General features: G+C 40.2%; 1 protein-coding gene across 3 annotated transcripts in view; it reads left to right on the top strand.

Annotated features, from left to right (window-relative positions):
• Positions 1 to 16195, top strand: part of PAK3 (p21 (RAC1) activated kinase 3) — a 142822-nt gene that overhangs the window by 110426 nt on the left and 16201 nt on the right. For all 3 annotated transcript variants that reach the window (XM_069942708.1, XM_069942709.1, XM_069942707.1), the window contains exons 4-8: positions 5582 to 5735; positions 6802 to 6839; positions 7745 to 7870; positions 9319 to 9493; positions 13466 to 13529. In XM_069942708.1, the coding sequence (XP_069798809.1) occupies positions 5582 to 5735; positions 6802 to 6839; positions 7745 to 7870; positions 9319 to 9493; positions 13466 to 13529 (557 nt within the window). The remainder of the gene's footprint in view (positions 1 to 5581; positions 5736 to 6801; positions 6840 to 7744; positions 7871 to 9318; positions 9494 to 13465; positions 13530 to 16195) is intronic.

The raw sequence follows: 16195 nt of genomic DNA on the forward strand, positions 1-16195 counted from the left end.
ATTGCTTTTTATCCATGTTTCTTACAGCCTAGACAACAACAAGCTCTGTCCCTTTTCACATGCCAAATTAAAATGGTCTCCTTCTGTAATAGGTGGTGTGCCACTTATTTCTACTGTGGCTTTTATTTCTGTGCCAATCTGTGTATGGAAATCTTTTGTTGCATGTGAATGGAATTTTGGCTCGTGCATGGGATGTTGACTATAATCAAATTTGATGCGGATCCCATGTAATTTTTGACACTTGTGAACATACCGCTATGTTTATGAGCTACCATACACCGTGTGTCATAGGGAAACAGATCACTGATCTCAGGAAAACCAGCCAAAGAAAACACTGCCGGCTACTGATTAAAGTGCTCAGTAGAGTGAAATCCTAGGCGCATTGCTTCTTGGGAAATACAATTATACAAAAAAAGAGCCCAAAGAGTCTCAAAACACAGGACTAGCCAGACTTATAGGGCCACATAATATGGGGGTTTTGGTGGTTTCCCTACAGGTGCCACCCCTTGAATGGGCCCTTCCCGGAGGGATATCTGGCTACTCCTGTATTACATATGGATAGCTTCTCTTGAAACTTTATATCTATTCTCTTATCCACCATTTGCACCATTAAGAATATAACTTTTTTAAATGGAAGAAGAGGTCTGCAAATATGCTAATATAATAATGTCTATAATAAGTCTATTTCCCTTGAGAAGACTTTGGGGAATACAATAAATTGACAAAACAAACAGGATCATAGCCTAAATAAAGTAAAGTGTTTTTACTTGAAGCACAAATCAAAGCTTTGGACATTTACTAAGACCCAATTTCATGAGATTATGACACTGTTTAGAAGAGTTGAAGAGGAAGAAAAGATACCACCAACAAAATACATACCGTAGATAAAATTCTAAATAAAGGTGCTGTAAAGTAGCAAAACAAGTAAATATGGTGTTCTTTGCAAGTGAATAGGTCCTATGAATGGGTGTAATGCCAGACACAGGTGGGTGGTGATGTTTAATACAAGAACTGACCCTTTCTTCTTATGCTTGACAACTCTTTCACCCCTTTCAAGAGAGCCTGTGGTCACCCCAAATAAGATGTATTTTATATAACCTTGTATAATCTTCGGTGCCCTGGTTAAAATTTTTACTTTCTTGCAGTGCCGCCCAGTTTCCAAGATTTAGGAATTGTAGTATTCTGTTGTTTTCACTGAATAGTTAAATGGGCGGAAACATTATGCAAAATGGAGTAAACTATGGAGGGGGGGGCTACTGAACCTTCTAATCACAGTTTAATTTTCTCACACAATTTTGCAATAAAGTTCCCACCCATCAGACTATTTGTGAAAAGTACACAAAATCAACAAAGTAACAAAATTCCTACATTGCATGGACTGGAGCTGTAGTTAGAAAGTCAAAATGCTTGGATTCAAGGCACCTGAGAATATATAGAGATATAAAAACCTTACATTTATTTGGACTGTCCAAAGGCCCTCTGTAATGGAAAACATAGAGAGCTCAAGGGACTCTGTCAGCGCTAGTTGCTGACAATAGCTGCTGGCACATCTGGATAGTTGTCAGGTATTAAAGCCAACTGTATCTGTAAATTACCTTACTTTTTCTTATCCAAGTGGTAAGGAGGTGGACCAGAGATGCTCAAGTGCCACAGTCTGGCAGACTTCCTTACTTGCTGTCATGTCAGGTATGAAAACCGCAAAATTTACCCTTTACACCTTTGTAGAGATTAGGGATGGTCCGAACCTGCCGAGGATCGGCTTCGTATGAACTCGAACGCTCGGCAGCAGATTCCCGCTGTCTGCCCGCTCCGTGGAGGGGGTGGATACAGCGGGAGTAACGCCTGGAAAACTGGGATACAGCCTATGGCTGTGGCTGTATCCCAGTTTTCCAGGCGGTCCTCCCGCTGGATCCGCCCGCTCCACAGAGCAAGCAGACAGCGGGAATCATTACCAAGGGTTCGGATTCGTACGAACCCGAACCGAACTCGGTTCGGACCATCCCTAGTAGAGATGTCAGAATGCACAAAGGGGGTGACAGTGTCACTTTAAGTCCCACTTGGTTGTGAGTATTGGAACATAAATAGGGAATAACCAGGGGCAATGTATCAGTGGAGACTGAGAGTGAGTACTCCATTGGATTTTTTTGTCGCTGTTCTCCTTGAGCTCAGTGATTGCTGTGCTTTGTTAACAAAATGAACCTAGCCTAGACTGTTCACACTGATGCTATGATGCTTTTTGCCAGGTTTCTGCTGCTTTGCAGAGTAGACTGAACCATCCACTGTTTTCAAAGTCAATGTAATCCATCTTGATTTGTTAGGAGCTGTCATATCTGTCATGGAGGCTGAGTCTTTGGCACCACTGTGGGCAGAGCCTTAGTTTAGGTAGTTGGCACAATATAAGTTATAGCCATAGCACAATGCCCTGTTTTTAACACTTCTGGAGCTAGTGAGAACATACCAACAAGGTACAGAGTTGAGGCATCACCATAACCTTTTTAATGAATGTAAGCCTATATTGAGCCTTATGCGTCAGAATTATAATGGAATATGTTAATATTGTCCCTATCAACCAGTCAGGTTACAGCTTTAACATTTCATTTATAATTTTTAATAAACCTTTTTTTTTTTTTTTATAAATGTGTCTGCCAGAATAAATTTCAGGATCAGCATCCCTTCTTCATAAACCTAGTAATGATAGTATAGTATATTGTGTACGAAAAATAGGAAAAATCCAGCACTTGACTCGAACGTGAAGTTACTCAGATCTTCATAAACACATTTACAGGGACACAGGTGAAAGTGAATGCGTTTCGAGCAATGCGCCTCTCTTGAACATTATCACTTGATGATTAAGAGCGACTTATTGTTTGAAACACATTCATTTTCACCTGTGTCCCTGTAAATGTTTTTATGAAGATCTGAAGTTATTGTACGTTCAAGCCAGTCACTGAATTTTTCCCATTTTCATTCACTAGATTTGGGTATTTCCCATGTTCATTCCATGCTCCCTTCCCAGACTGACAGGTAAGATGGATGGAGCCTTTCATTTATTGCATAATATTTAGTATAGTATATCTTTAAGGTTTTTTTTAATTTCAGACACCACTTTTGCACAATGCTTTTTGCTCTATAAAACACAATTTTCCTTTTTGGCATTGTGTTTTTCTGGCATTTTCTCATTTTAATGTAAATTACTGCAGGCATTTTTATCTCACTGGCGTTCTAGCTTTCTGTTTTTTTGTTTTTTTGTTGTTTTTTTTTTTACAGTAAATTTATGTGATTCAGATATGTGATCCAGAAAGAACTCCATTTAGACATGACATTTTTTTTTTCTACCATTTTTACCCAATGGTTATTTTACTTTATTTTTCTCCATTTACTCTTAGCTATTATCTGGCGCTATATTTTTGATATTTGATGTTTTTAGTAGTGTCCTGCCTTAAGGTTACATTCACACATCCGTTCTGTCCGCAATTGCAAGCACATAATCGCGGACAGAACATAGGACCAATGTTATTCATTGTGCTTCCAGTGCTTCAAAGATGTGGACAGAGGCAAGTAGTGAGTGTTTATTATGTTCCCCCTGCTCCTGTCCTTTTTGAATTTTTTTTTATTCTGCGGATTTCTCCTTTAAAGAGTCACTGTCGTATTTTTTTTTTTTTTTGCAGAAATCAATAGTCCAGGCGATTTTAAGAAACTTTGTAATTGGGTTTATTAGCCAAATCTGCCATTATCTGCATGTAAAAAGCCTTTTCCCAGGTCCCCCCCTCCTTCCTCTTTTTCATCCACTCTGAAAAATCTGAAAATTGTGACTTGTTGCAGGAGACGTCCCCTGTCTGCTCTAGGGAGAGGGGAGGGGGGAGGAGGAAGGAGGGAGTTAGCCGGCAGCAGAAAGCAGATAACAGAGGATTACAGGCACGGAGCTGGGTGACAGCTGTAATCTGAGCTCAGACAGGTCACTGGTGATGGTCAGAACAGATAACGGGTGAGGGATTTGTAGATTAACTCTTTGTTGTCCTGTTTTGGTCTTTTCTTTAGCTCTCTCCATAGGAGAACAATGAAGACAGGGGGGAGAGCTTCAAACTGCTTTTTCATGATAAAAATGCATTTTTCGGATAATAAACCCAATTACAAAGTTTCTTAAAATCGCCTGGACTATTGATTTCTGCAAAAAAAAAAAATTCACGACAGTGACACTTTAATTTACCATTTTCTCTGCCCTAGCTTCCAGCGTCCCCAGATTGGTCTAGTTCATCAAAGTTATCTTAGGTACATGAGGTGGATTCATATTGGCATCCACACACATACACCCATTATTATTCAAACTAGATTCTGTTGGAGCTATTCTGCACAGACTTCAGCTGGATGACATATACAGGAGTATATGTCTTGCCAGAGCTTTTTAGTCAGTGTCAGGGAGTGTCTGTTTCTTGAAATCAGATGAAAAAGGACTTTACTGATCTGCTACATATAAAGTTTTAAGGCCCTGACTAAAGGAACTGACTATCACCCCCATGTAATCAGCTGATGAATGAGCAGGCATTCACATGGGATATAGTCTTTGCAAGACCCATTACACAGAATTTGGAGATACTGTGTGTTTCGAGTAGCTTGCAGTCACTTTGCTGGCAATGTCACATGCATTCAGCCAGTCTATCATCTGCATTGTCGCATTGCGATCATTATGTCGTGTAACCAAAGCCACAATGAATTTCTAATCTAAATTTTGTAAGTATTACTATGTAAGATTTGTCCATTCTGGCAGTTTTCTATTCCTCTTGACCTGTTCTAAAGGTCAAGGTAGTAGATACTGTAGAGAGGCCCGGACCATCAGAGTATAAGGCATAGATATACTAAGGCATAAATACTTGTTTTGTAGTGTGTTTTGTTAAATAGTATAAATGTCCCCAAATATGTGTATCTGCTTTGAGTACACTGGTTATAGGTTATACTGGGACAGTAGATGTGTACCACTTTGAAGGTGTTTATAGTCCATTTTCTTCTTGCAGTGTAGATGGTCTATATGGATCTATAGTGGGTGAAAGGCACTTTTATCATTCCTCTATTACAGTACTTCTCACTTCTTTAGAGAATTATAAGGCGACTAGGCAACTGGTTGACCTCACACAAGTTATTGTGCTGACTAGTTGCCCCCTTATCTAGACATGATCTTTATCCCTTCACCATACCTACTAATAGCAAGGCTGTATATACTACCATAATACCATGTAGTGGGTACCGATGCATAAATCCACATTACAATTCTAGTCATTTGTGTTTTGCACCCTGCAACCATACTAGAACTAACCCTCCACCATATTTCATGAAAGACATGGTTTCCAGACATGGTTTATTCATCTTTTTCTCTCACAACCATAATGTTATTTTCTTTTCTCCATCTGGGATCCTGGTTTTAGCTCTCTGTTTTTAAAGACAATGAATGCACCGCTACACAAAACCAAGGTCTCATTCATAGCAAAACCAAAGTCTCAAACCAGCCGCCTTCCAGTGTTTCTTTTCTAGCCCGAAGTGGCCGATGATGGGCAACTCTAAATACTGTTCTCTGTTCTTTGTCATACAGGGAATCCCAGAGCAATGGGCTCGATTACTGCAGACCTCAAACATCACTAAACTGGAGCAGAAGAAGAACCCTCAGGCTGTGTTAGATGTCCTCAAGTTCTATGATTCCAAAGAGACTGTGAACAACCAGAAATACATGAGCTTTACTTCTGGAGGTATAGTAACACATTTTTATTTTCCCTTTGTGGAGACATATATAAATTATTTTTCAATTACTTAAACTATGTTTCTTTTAAAAAATTGCTTAAAAACATTGTATGGTTCTTCCCATATGCTGTCACACACCCAAAAAATCAAGAGATGTACAAAGAATACAGAAAGGCAGATTTTACTGTAATAACTAAATGTAATATACAAAGACAACCAGCAAAGTATACCATGAAAACAATAATCTTTCAAGAATCGTGCAACAATAAAATGTAAAGGTAAACCTCAATCTGATACATATGTGCCATTAATATATCAAAGGATTTCATAAAGAAGTAAGGCAAAAAGCCTAATGACATGTATATAAAGCTTGCTATTGAAGACAATAGGTCGCGTGCTTTTGACTAGTCAGTAGAGCTTTATCTTATATTTCTGTAAGATGTAGGTGTAGATGGCTTCTGTTAGACAGTTTAGCAGACATCTTTGGTCTTCTTTCAGGTAGTTTTTGTTGGGGTTTGTTTTTTTTCCACTGCATGGAATGTATTCCTTATAGCCATATTCAACATTAAACTTTATCATGCGGTACACTTTTTGTTTTTCAAATAGATGTCTATGTATGGATCAATGCAGTATTGTATTGTATTAGATCAATGCAGTTTTGGTTATAGCTATACATAGTAAAATTACATTGATGTATACCCGTAACATATGAAAACAACCTAAGACCATTGTATTCACAGCTTCTTGGGACAAAAATACAAGTACTGTTCTCTCTGTCATATCCACGTATCTTACTATAACAGAGACCAGAACATAATCCCATCACGTTATAATGCAATTCCCCTGTATTTACCTGAATTCTGTAGCAGATCACTGCCAGCACTAAAGCTACTACCAAGACCTCAGTAGGTGAAGTGGAGTACGCAAGTCTTCACCAGCCATCTCCTCTATATTTAGTTTGATTGTTATTTAGCGCTATTGACCTACTTAGAAAGCCGTTGAAGATTTTATAATTTTATGTCTGCTGCAAATAGATTTTTTTCATCCAAGTTTGTGTCTTATTTTATATTGCAGATAAAAGCGCACATGGATATATAGCTGCTCACTCTTTGGTATGTATAGTACTGCAGAAAAAGTGGTCAAAACGTAACTTTTCATACATATCTATTAAATGATCCACATCTGTAATGACTCTGAAAATAAAGGGCTTTAGTGTAGCTCCTGCTGAGATGGGGCCTATTCTGGGTAACAAGACCCATGTATTCTACTCAGTGGACATTAGATGGTTGCTTGCAGCAGAAATGAGCATTTCTTTGCACCCAGTATTAGATCTTATATAGGTAACAGAGGTGCATTTTCAATATATAAAGACCTTGGCTATTACTGCATTATATTAGTCTTCCTGTGCAGGGCAGAGTCATTTGCACTTAGACAAAGGTACCCTGGATTTCCCCATGACGGCTTTCTATGTACTGCTCCTTGGTGAGCTGTACGTTACCATATTATAAAGGGGCGAATAGCTCCATAATGTGACACCTGCTACATTTTTTTTTCTGTTGCATGCAAATCCAGCTGAGAAACTTTGTATGCCTCTGCATGAAATTGAATGCTTTCAGAAGTACATTGTGTTCCCATAGAAGTGGATGGGTGTCATATTACGCAAGCCATTAGCAGTTAGACCTTTATTTGTCTGTGAATTCCCTCCTTCCCATCACAGCCAAGTAGTGGTTTATGCTAATCCTATTGATTGATCCCAAATAGATTTGAAGGCCCCGTATGACATAGACAAGGCTCTGACCCTAACACACAGTACACAGTATATTTAGGAGTTCATGATGGTGGGTGCTTTGTAAGGAAATAGCGGGTAAGTGTTATTATACTATCGCAGAGGAAACAATCTACTATTTTCTGCAGACGGCAGGGAAGGAGCTGTTTTTTTACTGCTCTTTTTCTTGGTCACAGCCAGAAGCAAAGAGAACAACACAGTGACCTCTTTATTTTATTACTTCTATTCCAGAACACAAAGACTGCATCAGAGCCCCCCCTAGCTCCTCCGGTATCAGAGGAGGAGGATGAAGAAGAGGAAGAAGAGGAGGATGAGCCCCCGCCGGTGATAGCCCCACGTCCTGAACATACAAAATCTGTAAGCATCTTTATCTACGTAATGTATGATAAATTGTAACCTTGTATAATAATATTGTAACTTTTTTTTTTCTTCTTCTCTTATGTGATGTTAAGTGTACATAGTTGCCATTTTTTGAGAAGAAAAAAAACTTTTGACATGTTGTAGAGACATGTTAAAAGTTTTTATTGTTTGGGGTGTGTGTTCAGAAGAAGCAGAGACTAAGACAGTCTCATAGAGTTACATTGGAAGGTTGTTGAACCTGAAGGTGGTGAAGTGGCACACTTGAGTTAGGAGTAAATGGGCTTAGCGTACACTTCTCCCATCATTCTCTCTTTCTATGACATTTTAATTTTTTTTCTTTTTAAAATGACCCATTACAGATGTTTGAATGCATGTATAGCATTTTGACAGCCTTTTTTCTATTTGCAGTTCTCACAGTCAAATAACTGCTGAAATGCCTTCACAGCAGAATGCAGTTTCCAGCCCTTGCTAACAAAGGAGGTGCCAGTCGTAGCACCCCTCTACTAGCTGAGCATTCCCTACTAGCCAAAGTGCATTATTCTGAAGCTTTGCTCAGCCATTGTTAGAATTTCTTAGATAATACGGAAAGCCTTAAGAATATATCCACACAATAAATAATCTTACATTTATAGACATTGCATTTTAATGCAAAATAATCTAAAAGTGGTTGCCACTCTCAAGTTCAGTAGGTTGTCACAATAGACTGACGGAAAAGCATATGACTTTCATACAGCAGCATATATACAATGTAAAGATAATTCTGCATATGAATAACTGCTATATGAATGGTGTATGAATATCCCACAGGCTTTGTGGACTTGTCTTTGTGTATGTGTTTCATATATAAGGTACTTAACATGCTCTGTCATAAATCCCTTTGAGGTCCTGCTTGATGATTACTGGGTTTAGACCGGAGGCTGCAGAGTTATTTAGAAAAACACACATTAGGGTTTCTTGTGAATACCATTGTCATGCAGATACTTCCCCCTGCTACTTCTTTGTGTGCATCAGTGATCATACAATGCCCTCTACATGTTTCCTTGTTGTATCGCTATAATTGGAGCCCACAGGCCAACAGTGGCATTTCACTTGTTTCTTTTGCACTAGTTTTTTTTTGTTTTTTTTTTTAAATCCATCTTAGTTATGGAGATCTGTGTCAAATACAAGACCTTCCTCTAATGAAATCTCATATATTTGTAGTATACTATATGAGTCTCCATATAGACCTTAGCAATTGCCTTTTTGACTCAAAGCTGAGTTATTCTTCCTCCCTTAATTTATGAATTATTTATATAATAATTATTTATGTGAATCAATATATGAATCTTCTTCTAATGCACATAAGTAAATATATACCACATGCTTTATATATGTTTTTCTTCACAATAATACATGTGAGATTGCTTCATTTATAATGGAACTTGTGCATTTTGCTCCTCATGCAGATTTATACACGGTCCGTCATTGAACCAGTAGCTGTACCTGTACCAGCTAAAGAGGCCTCGACTTCCCCGGTAACCACCCAGCCAGAAAACTCAAGCACGAGCACGTTGTACAGGAATACTGACCGGCAACGCAAAAAATCCAAGATGACAGATGAAGAAATTCTGGAGAAATTAAGTATGTCTTCCTATGCCAAATAGATAGGACCATAGTAACCACATTAAGGCTGGGCTTACATGTTCCTTTTTAAAAGGGGTTTCCAGGACTTGGGTACTGATGTCCTTTCCTCAGAACAGGCCATTAATATATGATAAGTGGGGTGCCAATGCCCAGCATTCTGCCAAACAGGTGTTCAGCAGAGATGTGGCACCCAGATGTACATAGTGAATGGAGCTGGAGGCCTATCTCTATTCATTATGTAAGGGCTGTGCTGGGTTACTGCAGCTTAGCCCTTATTCACTTCACTGCTAGCTAAGCTGCAGTAATCTGGCACGGCTGCAATGTACAGAGCAACACTAGTCAGAAAAATATGAAAAACTAAAATTCAATTATAAAATAAGCTAAACAAATACTCTTGTTAACATTCATCCATCAGAATCAGCTATAGGAAGGCCATGTGTCACACTGCTTTGACACAATGCACATTTTATTTCTGACTTTATAAAATAATATAAATAGAAAATAATAATAATAAATATTATGACAACTTGAAAAAAATGAAGTAAAAAGACCTTGGCACTAAGGCCCCATTCACACGTCCGTGTCAGTTTTTACTGTCAGGAAATCCTGATCAGGAGGCCTTAAATGTCATCAGGATAGTATCAGGATTTCCTTACAGTAATCCGTTTTTACCATCAGGAAACCATCAGGAAAAACCTTCAGGATTTCCTGATGAGAAAAAAAAATAGGACATGTATTTCTGCAAACTGGATGGTCATAGCTTGCAGAATTACAACTCCCATCATGCTTGGCTGACAGGTCATGATGGAAGTTGTACTTCTGCAGTCTGTGGTCACCCAGGTTGCAGTACATGATGGGAGTTGTACCTCTGCAGCCTGTGGCCATCCAGGTTGCAGAAGTACAACTCCCACCATGACCTGTCAGCAAGGCATGGTGGGAGTTGTACTTCTGCCACCTGGATGGCCACAGGCTGTAGAACTACAACTCCCATCATGGCCTGTCAGCAAGGCATGGTGGGAGTTGTACTTCTGCAACCTGGATGGCCACAGGCTGCAGAAGTACAACTCCCATCATGACTTGTCAGCAGGGGCATGGTGGGAGTTGTACTTCTGCCACCTGGATGGCCACAGGCTGCAGAAGTACAACTCCCATCATGGCCTGTCAGCAGGGCATGATGGGGGTTTTAATCTCACCTGTCCTGGTCTCCTGGCCGCCGGGGGGTGGGGGTGGGGGGGGGGGGTGCGGGTGCCGCGAGTGGCCGCAGGGGGGTGCGGGGGTGCCGCGAGTGGCCGCGGGGGGGGTGCGGGGGTGCCGCGAGTGGCCGCGGGGGGGGGGGGGGGGTGCGGGGTGCCGCGAGTGGCCGGAAAATTCCGGAAGGGTGTCCGTGTCCAATGAAAGTCTATGCGTCCGGAAATCCGTCCGGATAGGAAATCCGGGCGGTTTTTCCGGACGTGTGAAGGGGGCCTTACTCACAATCCAAGGAAGGTATTTATTAAAGCAGGTACATAGGCAATGGCAATGACCGTTTGGATATTTCTCCATTACATCTTCTAGGCAAAGTCAGGTTGTCCATTAATGCCACTAGAATAACATTATTTGTCTGTTGTTAAAGATGACGTGTAGTCAGAACCCCAATAATGAGATGTTACTACTAATAGCTGAGGGTGCCCTGAATACACACCATTTTACAGGGTTTTTATTTAATACGTCCTTCTGTTCCTGAAATACTGTATGTGGGTTTAGAATTTGTCTGTTTCAGTTCATAGTCAGATGGGCGTGAACTTTAATATTGCAAGTGATTATCAGATAACTGGTATGATTATACAGTCAGGGGGTATGAATGTTTTACATTGAGGGGCATATATGCCTAGTTAACACCCCTGACTGTATAATCACTGCCATAACCTGATATTCACCTCCTTTTGTTTAAAAAAGAAAGTCCACTCCCATCTGACTAGTAACTGAATTGTCAGAGAAAATATAAACCCACATATCTTGGGAATGGGGGGGAAGAGTGTCAAGAAACTGTAAAAAGGTGTGTATGTTAGTTAAACCATGCTAGGGAAACCATGAGAAGGTTAGAAGAATCTAACCTGCTGATATGTTGCTATAGTGCACGTTGTAAGATGAAGGTAAGTTTCATGCTCCATTTTTTTGATATTAGCAGTTTATCTCCTAAGCTGATGAGATGTCTTGGTGCACTTGGGATGGGACTACTGCCGCCAGTGCTCTGGCCCACCCCATGGCTGGCCACTTTGCTAATATTCGTTAGAAGGGGCTACCCAGCAATGGTGGATTGTTGCATTGAGGGTGTTAGTCCCACCCCCTGTGCACCAAAACGCCTCGTTAGTATAGGGAATTAACTGCTAATATCACAAAAACTGTGTGGAGAATTAAGGTAAGAAATTTTCTGTCATCCTCAGCGCCCTGTGCACTATAGGAACATATCAGCAAGTTAGATACCGCTTTAGTTTCCCTTTATAGACATGTCAAATTTTGTGTGGTCCTCTTTAACTCATGACAATACCATAGATGCAGCTATCCATACCAGTGATGCAGCTATCCATACAGTGCTCCAGGGAACCATATCTGTCCAATGGGGCTGATTGGTTCTCATTAGGTGTTATTGTTTAGAGGGACATTTCTGAGATTGTTAAAGGGAAACTCAGCATTTGCAAACCCTTTAATAGATTGTAAGCTCTTCATCTTGTAAGAATAACTGGTGTGTCTTTATTTGTTAAGTGCAGTAGAATATCTAGGCACTACAGAAATCTTCTTACTATGCTATTTTATGGTGGTTTATCCTTGTTGGTGACAGCTGTATTCCCAGATTCTTTGCATTATATGTTCCTTGTGGTCAGTCAGCAGTCTTGTGAGACAGTAGTGCATCCTTACGATTAAAGATATTACATTCACTGGTTTGTTTATATTCTTTACAGAAGGGATGGGGAACCTTTGTCCCTCCAGCTGTTGCAAAACTACGATTCCCATCATGCCTGGACAGCCATATCTTTAGCTTTAGCTTTCCGGACATGATGGGAATTGTAGTTTTACAACAGCTGCGGGGCCAAAGGTTCCCCATCCCTGCTTTACAGTGATGAGCACAGGCTAACAAAGCAGCCATGTACAACGCCAATGTAAACATCCGGAGGTGGTGCATTAGAATAAGCACACAGCACATAGTTATTATACACATCATATGAGCTGAGACTGACTCATTATAAACTGTAATAACCTTTTAAAGAAACATTCTCCTGAAAGAATAATAAGCAGCAGCTTTTATATGTACATTTGTAGGTATTTTTTATTAAGTTACTTAAGATGACATTGTTGCAAATCACCTATTTGAAATGACAGCATTTGTATTCTGTAGGAGAGTTGATGAATACAATGTCTGCTGTATGACAAGATGCTAATCTATTGTTTAGCTTTTACACTGTATTTTTTAAGCCTGTTTTCACACCTTCTTTCTTCTAGAAAAACAGACGCCCCTGTCTGTGGGTTGTGTCTGGTAGTTCAAATTACCTGAAATGACTGGAGTAAAGTTGTAATACCAGACAAAACTGGTTAACAGGTGTGTCACTGTTTTTAGAAGAAAGCAACCTAATTTTTGTTTTTCTGTACCACCCTATATGAACTGGTGACAATAGATTACGTAGGTATGATGGCTTTCCCATCAGTTGTCCTACTGAAGGCAATGTGTACAAATTATGTATCGCTGACTCTTTTTAGGACAATAGTTTTTCTTCCAGTTGTTGTTTGTACAATGTGTTCAGTGGGAGAAAGTATGGAATATACTGCACCCATGGGAGAGATAATTGTATATTACTGCTGGACATTCAGGTGATAGACCGAAGATTGTGGGAGAAACAGATGTTGGTGTGGTTTTCTGATTCTATATGTGATAGAATCTGTGATTCTGTATTTCCATTTAGTCATTCCTTTTCCTTTTCTATTGTGTGCCCGCAGGAAGCATTGTGAGTGTGGGTGATCCTAAAAAGAAGTACACAAGGTTTGAAAAGATTGGCCAAGGGTGAGTATAGGAAGGATTATTTTGAATACAAATTTTAAATAAGTTTGCATGAATTTTACAATAGCTTATTTTAAACCCTAGTTACTAAGACATAGTGGGGGTGAGGTCTCTGTGTCTTGGATTTTGCTGTCTGCACTGTCTCCACAGCTAGTTTCCCCCTTCACACCGTAAAGGAGCTTAAGAAGGGATCTCCCCCTAATTCCCCTATATAGAGTTATCAGTTTGTGATCTGATCTCTTACTATTCTCGTGGGATTGACTTCCTTCCCTGCAGAGTGCCTTGTATGTGCTCTCCTCCCTATATTCATTCTGAAACAGTACAATCTGTGTGATCAGTCCTCCCTGAAAGTGATAACCCCCTTACACTTGCTTTATTTCAGCGTTGAACAGTGTCACCTTGGTGGGTCTTCATGGCAGTGGGGCCCATGCTGGGGAGAGTGCCCAACTGCCATGAAGCCCCACCTAGGCAACACTGTTTACCGATGAAATTAAGTTTAATAGTATATATTTTTATAGTTTTATAGAAGTATATATTGAACGTGCAGCAACTAAGCTTCTGGATGGTGAGAAGAACTGCACATAGGGTAAGGGGGGTAATAATATCACTTTAAAGGGGATGTCCCACCTGTCAAATATTCAGTTTTTGGCTGAATCGGCTTGGCTCGAATTGGCTGCCTTTTTCATTGACGGTTCCTCAGGTTTGACTTGGAGATGTATGTAACCTCAGAGGAAGATGGTGAAGAGTCTCCCCGAGGTCCCGACTGGCATTTCAGCCTAGCCGATGGTTGGGAAACCTATGCAATGAGCTGACAACACTTAAAGTTGACTACACTAAAGGGAAAGAAGGGGTCACATTTCAAAATGAACAATGTTGCTTTGGGATAGGGGGGCATTAGTATTCTAGCCATCTTAATATAAGCCACCAATGCGTCCGTGTGCCATAAATTTGCTGTACATGAATTATTTGTTGCTGTTGGTGCAGAACACTGTCCTTATGCCGCAACAAGAAAATACTTATTTGTCTTTTGTTTTTGTATCTGACCTGACATGGCACCGTCTATACAAGGACACATTAATGTTGATTGCCTGCGCCTTGTGATTCTGCTATAATTCAGAAAATTGCAGTCTGATGATCCTTAATCTGCAAGTATGACCATCCATCTTGCAGCCTTCTCGCTGTGTGTGTCTCTCCTTGTATGCAGTCATCTGAAGGCAGACAGGCTCTTTATTATATCTTTCTCCGTGCAGTGTTTCTTGGCAGGGTTAAGCAGGTAATGAGGTTTTGTGAGACAGCCAAGATGTATATTTAGCGTTGATCCAGAAACATTTTTATGGAGTCTGTTCCAAAAGACTATGAGCAGCAGAGATACAGGCAAGAGATGTAAACATGTAGCGCACCGCACCAAAGCCGCAAGCTCAGGCCTTAAACAATAGGTTACAAAAACTTGTGTTTAGAAAACATATATTCCAGAAAGTCCAGAACTTTCATCCAGTGTAACATAGCACAGAGCCGGCCTTCAGGGGGTTGCGGAGAAAGCCATGTTTTGCATTGAATGATCCCATCATTATGGAGACTGTTACATGAAGCCTTTCATCAGGAACTCCCAGACATCAGGCCAGAGCTTCTAGTTTAATTACTGGTCCAGTCATTCAGATGAAGGAAATCCTCAGGCGTTGGCAATATAATGGTTGGGATGGGAGACTGATAGGCGGTTGACTCCTTATCTATGCGCCACCGCACAGGAAATTGCACTACACAGGTTACCGGAATGAACAATATGACATAGAAAGAGAAGCGGAAGATCCTGGTTTTATACTGTCTGCTCAGAACAGATGACTATCTAGATTTATACATTTTATGTAACTGTGCAATTGCCACCTGCCATCCATGTTAGTGATGAAGTGAAGCTTAAAGGGCTACTCTGGCAAAAAAAATTATAGAAATTTGTAATTTATTTCTGTTAAAAAAAATCTCACATTTTCCAGTAATAATCAGCTGTTATTTGCCCCACAGGTAGTCTCTGCTGTCACTTCTGTCCATGTCTGCAACTGTCCAGAGTAGGAGAGTAGTTTTCTATGGGGATTTGCTGCTGCTCTGGACAGTTCCGGTCACGGACAGAGGTGGCAGCAGGGAGCACAGACTGGAAAGAATAGGCCACTTACTGCAGTGCATACAGCAGCTGATAAGCACTGGGAGACACAAATTTTAAATAGAAGTAAATTACAAATCTATATAACTTTTCTAAATTCAGTTGATTTGAAAGAAAAAAAAACTTTGCAGTAGTATGCCTTTCGGGTTTTTCTGGAGTACATTAACAAAGCCCTAGACTCACATCTGTTCAGAGGTGTTTGTGAAGGAATAATCTGCATTAGACTACAATGTAGTAGTAAGTATATCAGACATTTACAGTGGTCTAGTACACTCCTCTCTCCATCCATGCATCTAGAATATAAGACAAACCATAGTGCTCGAAAAGTATCGTACATGGTTTATTGCATCATGTGCATAAGGCAGGGGCGTAGCTAGGGGTTCAGCCTAGGGGGGGCGAGCAAGTCTGAGTGGGCCCCCAACCGATTATGTTACCCAAAGGGAACCTCACTTAACAACAATGCTTTCTAAATAATAAAGGGTATATTCTGCTCCATTACTCATAGTGAATTAAGATA

This window comes from Dendropsophus ebraccatus, chromosome 10 (genome assembly GCF_027789765.1).
Source record: "Dendropsophus ebraccatus isolate aDenEbr1 chromosome 10, aDenEbr1.pat, whole genome shotgun sequence".
NCBI lineage: Eukaryota > Metazoa > Chordata > Amphibia > Anura > Hylidae > Dendropsophus > Dendropsophus ebraccatus.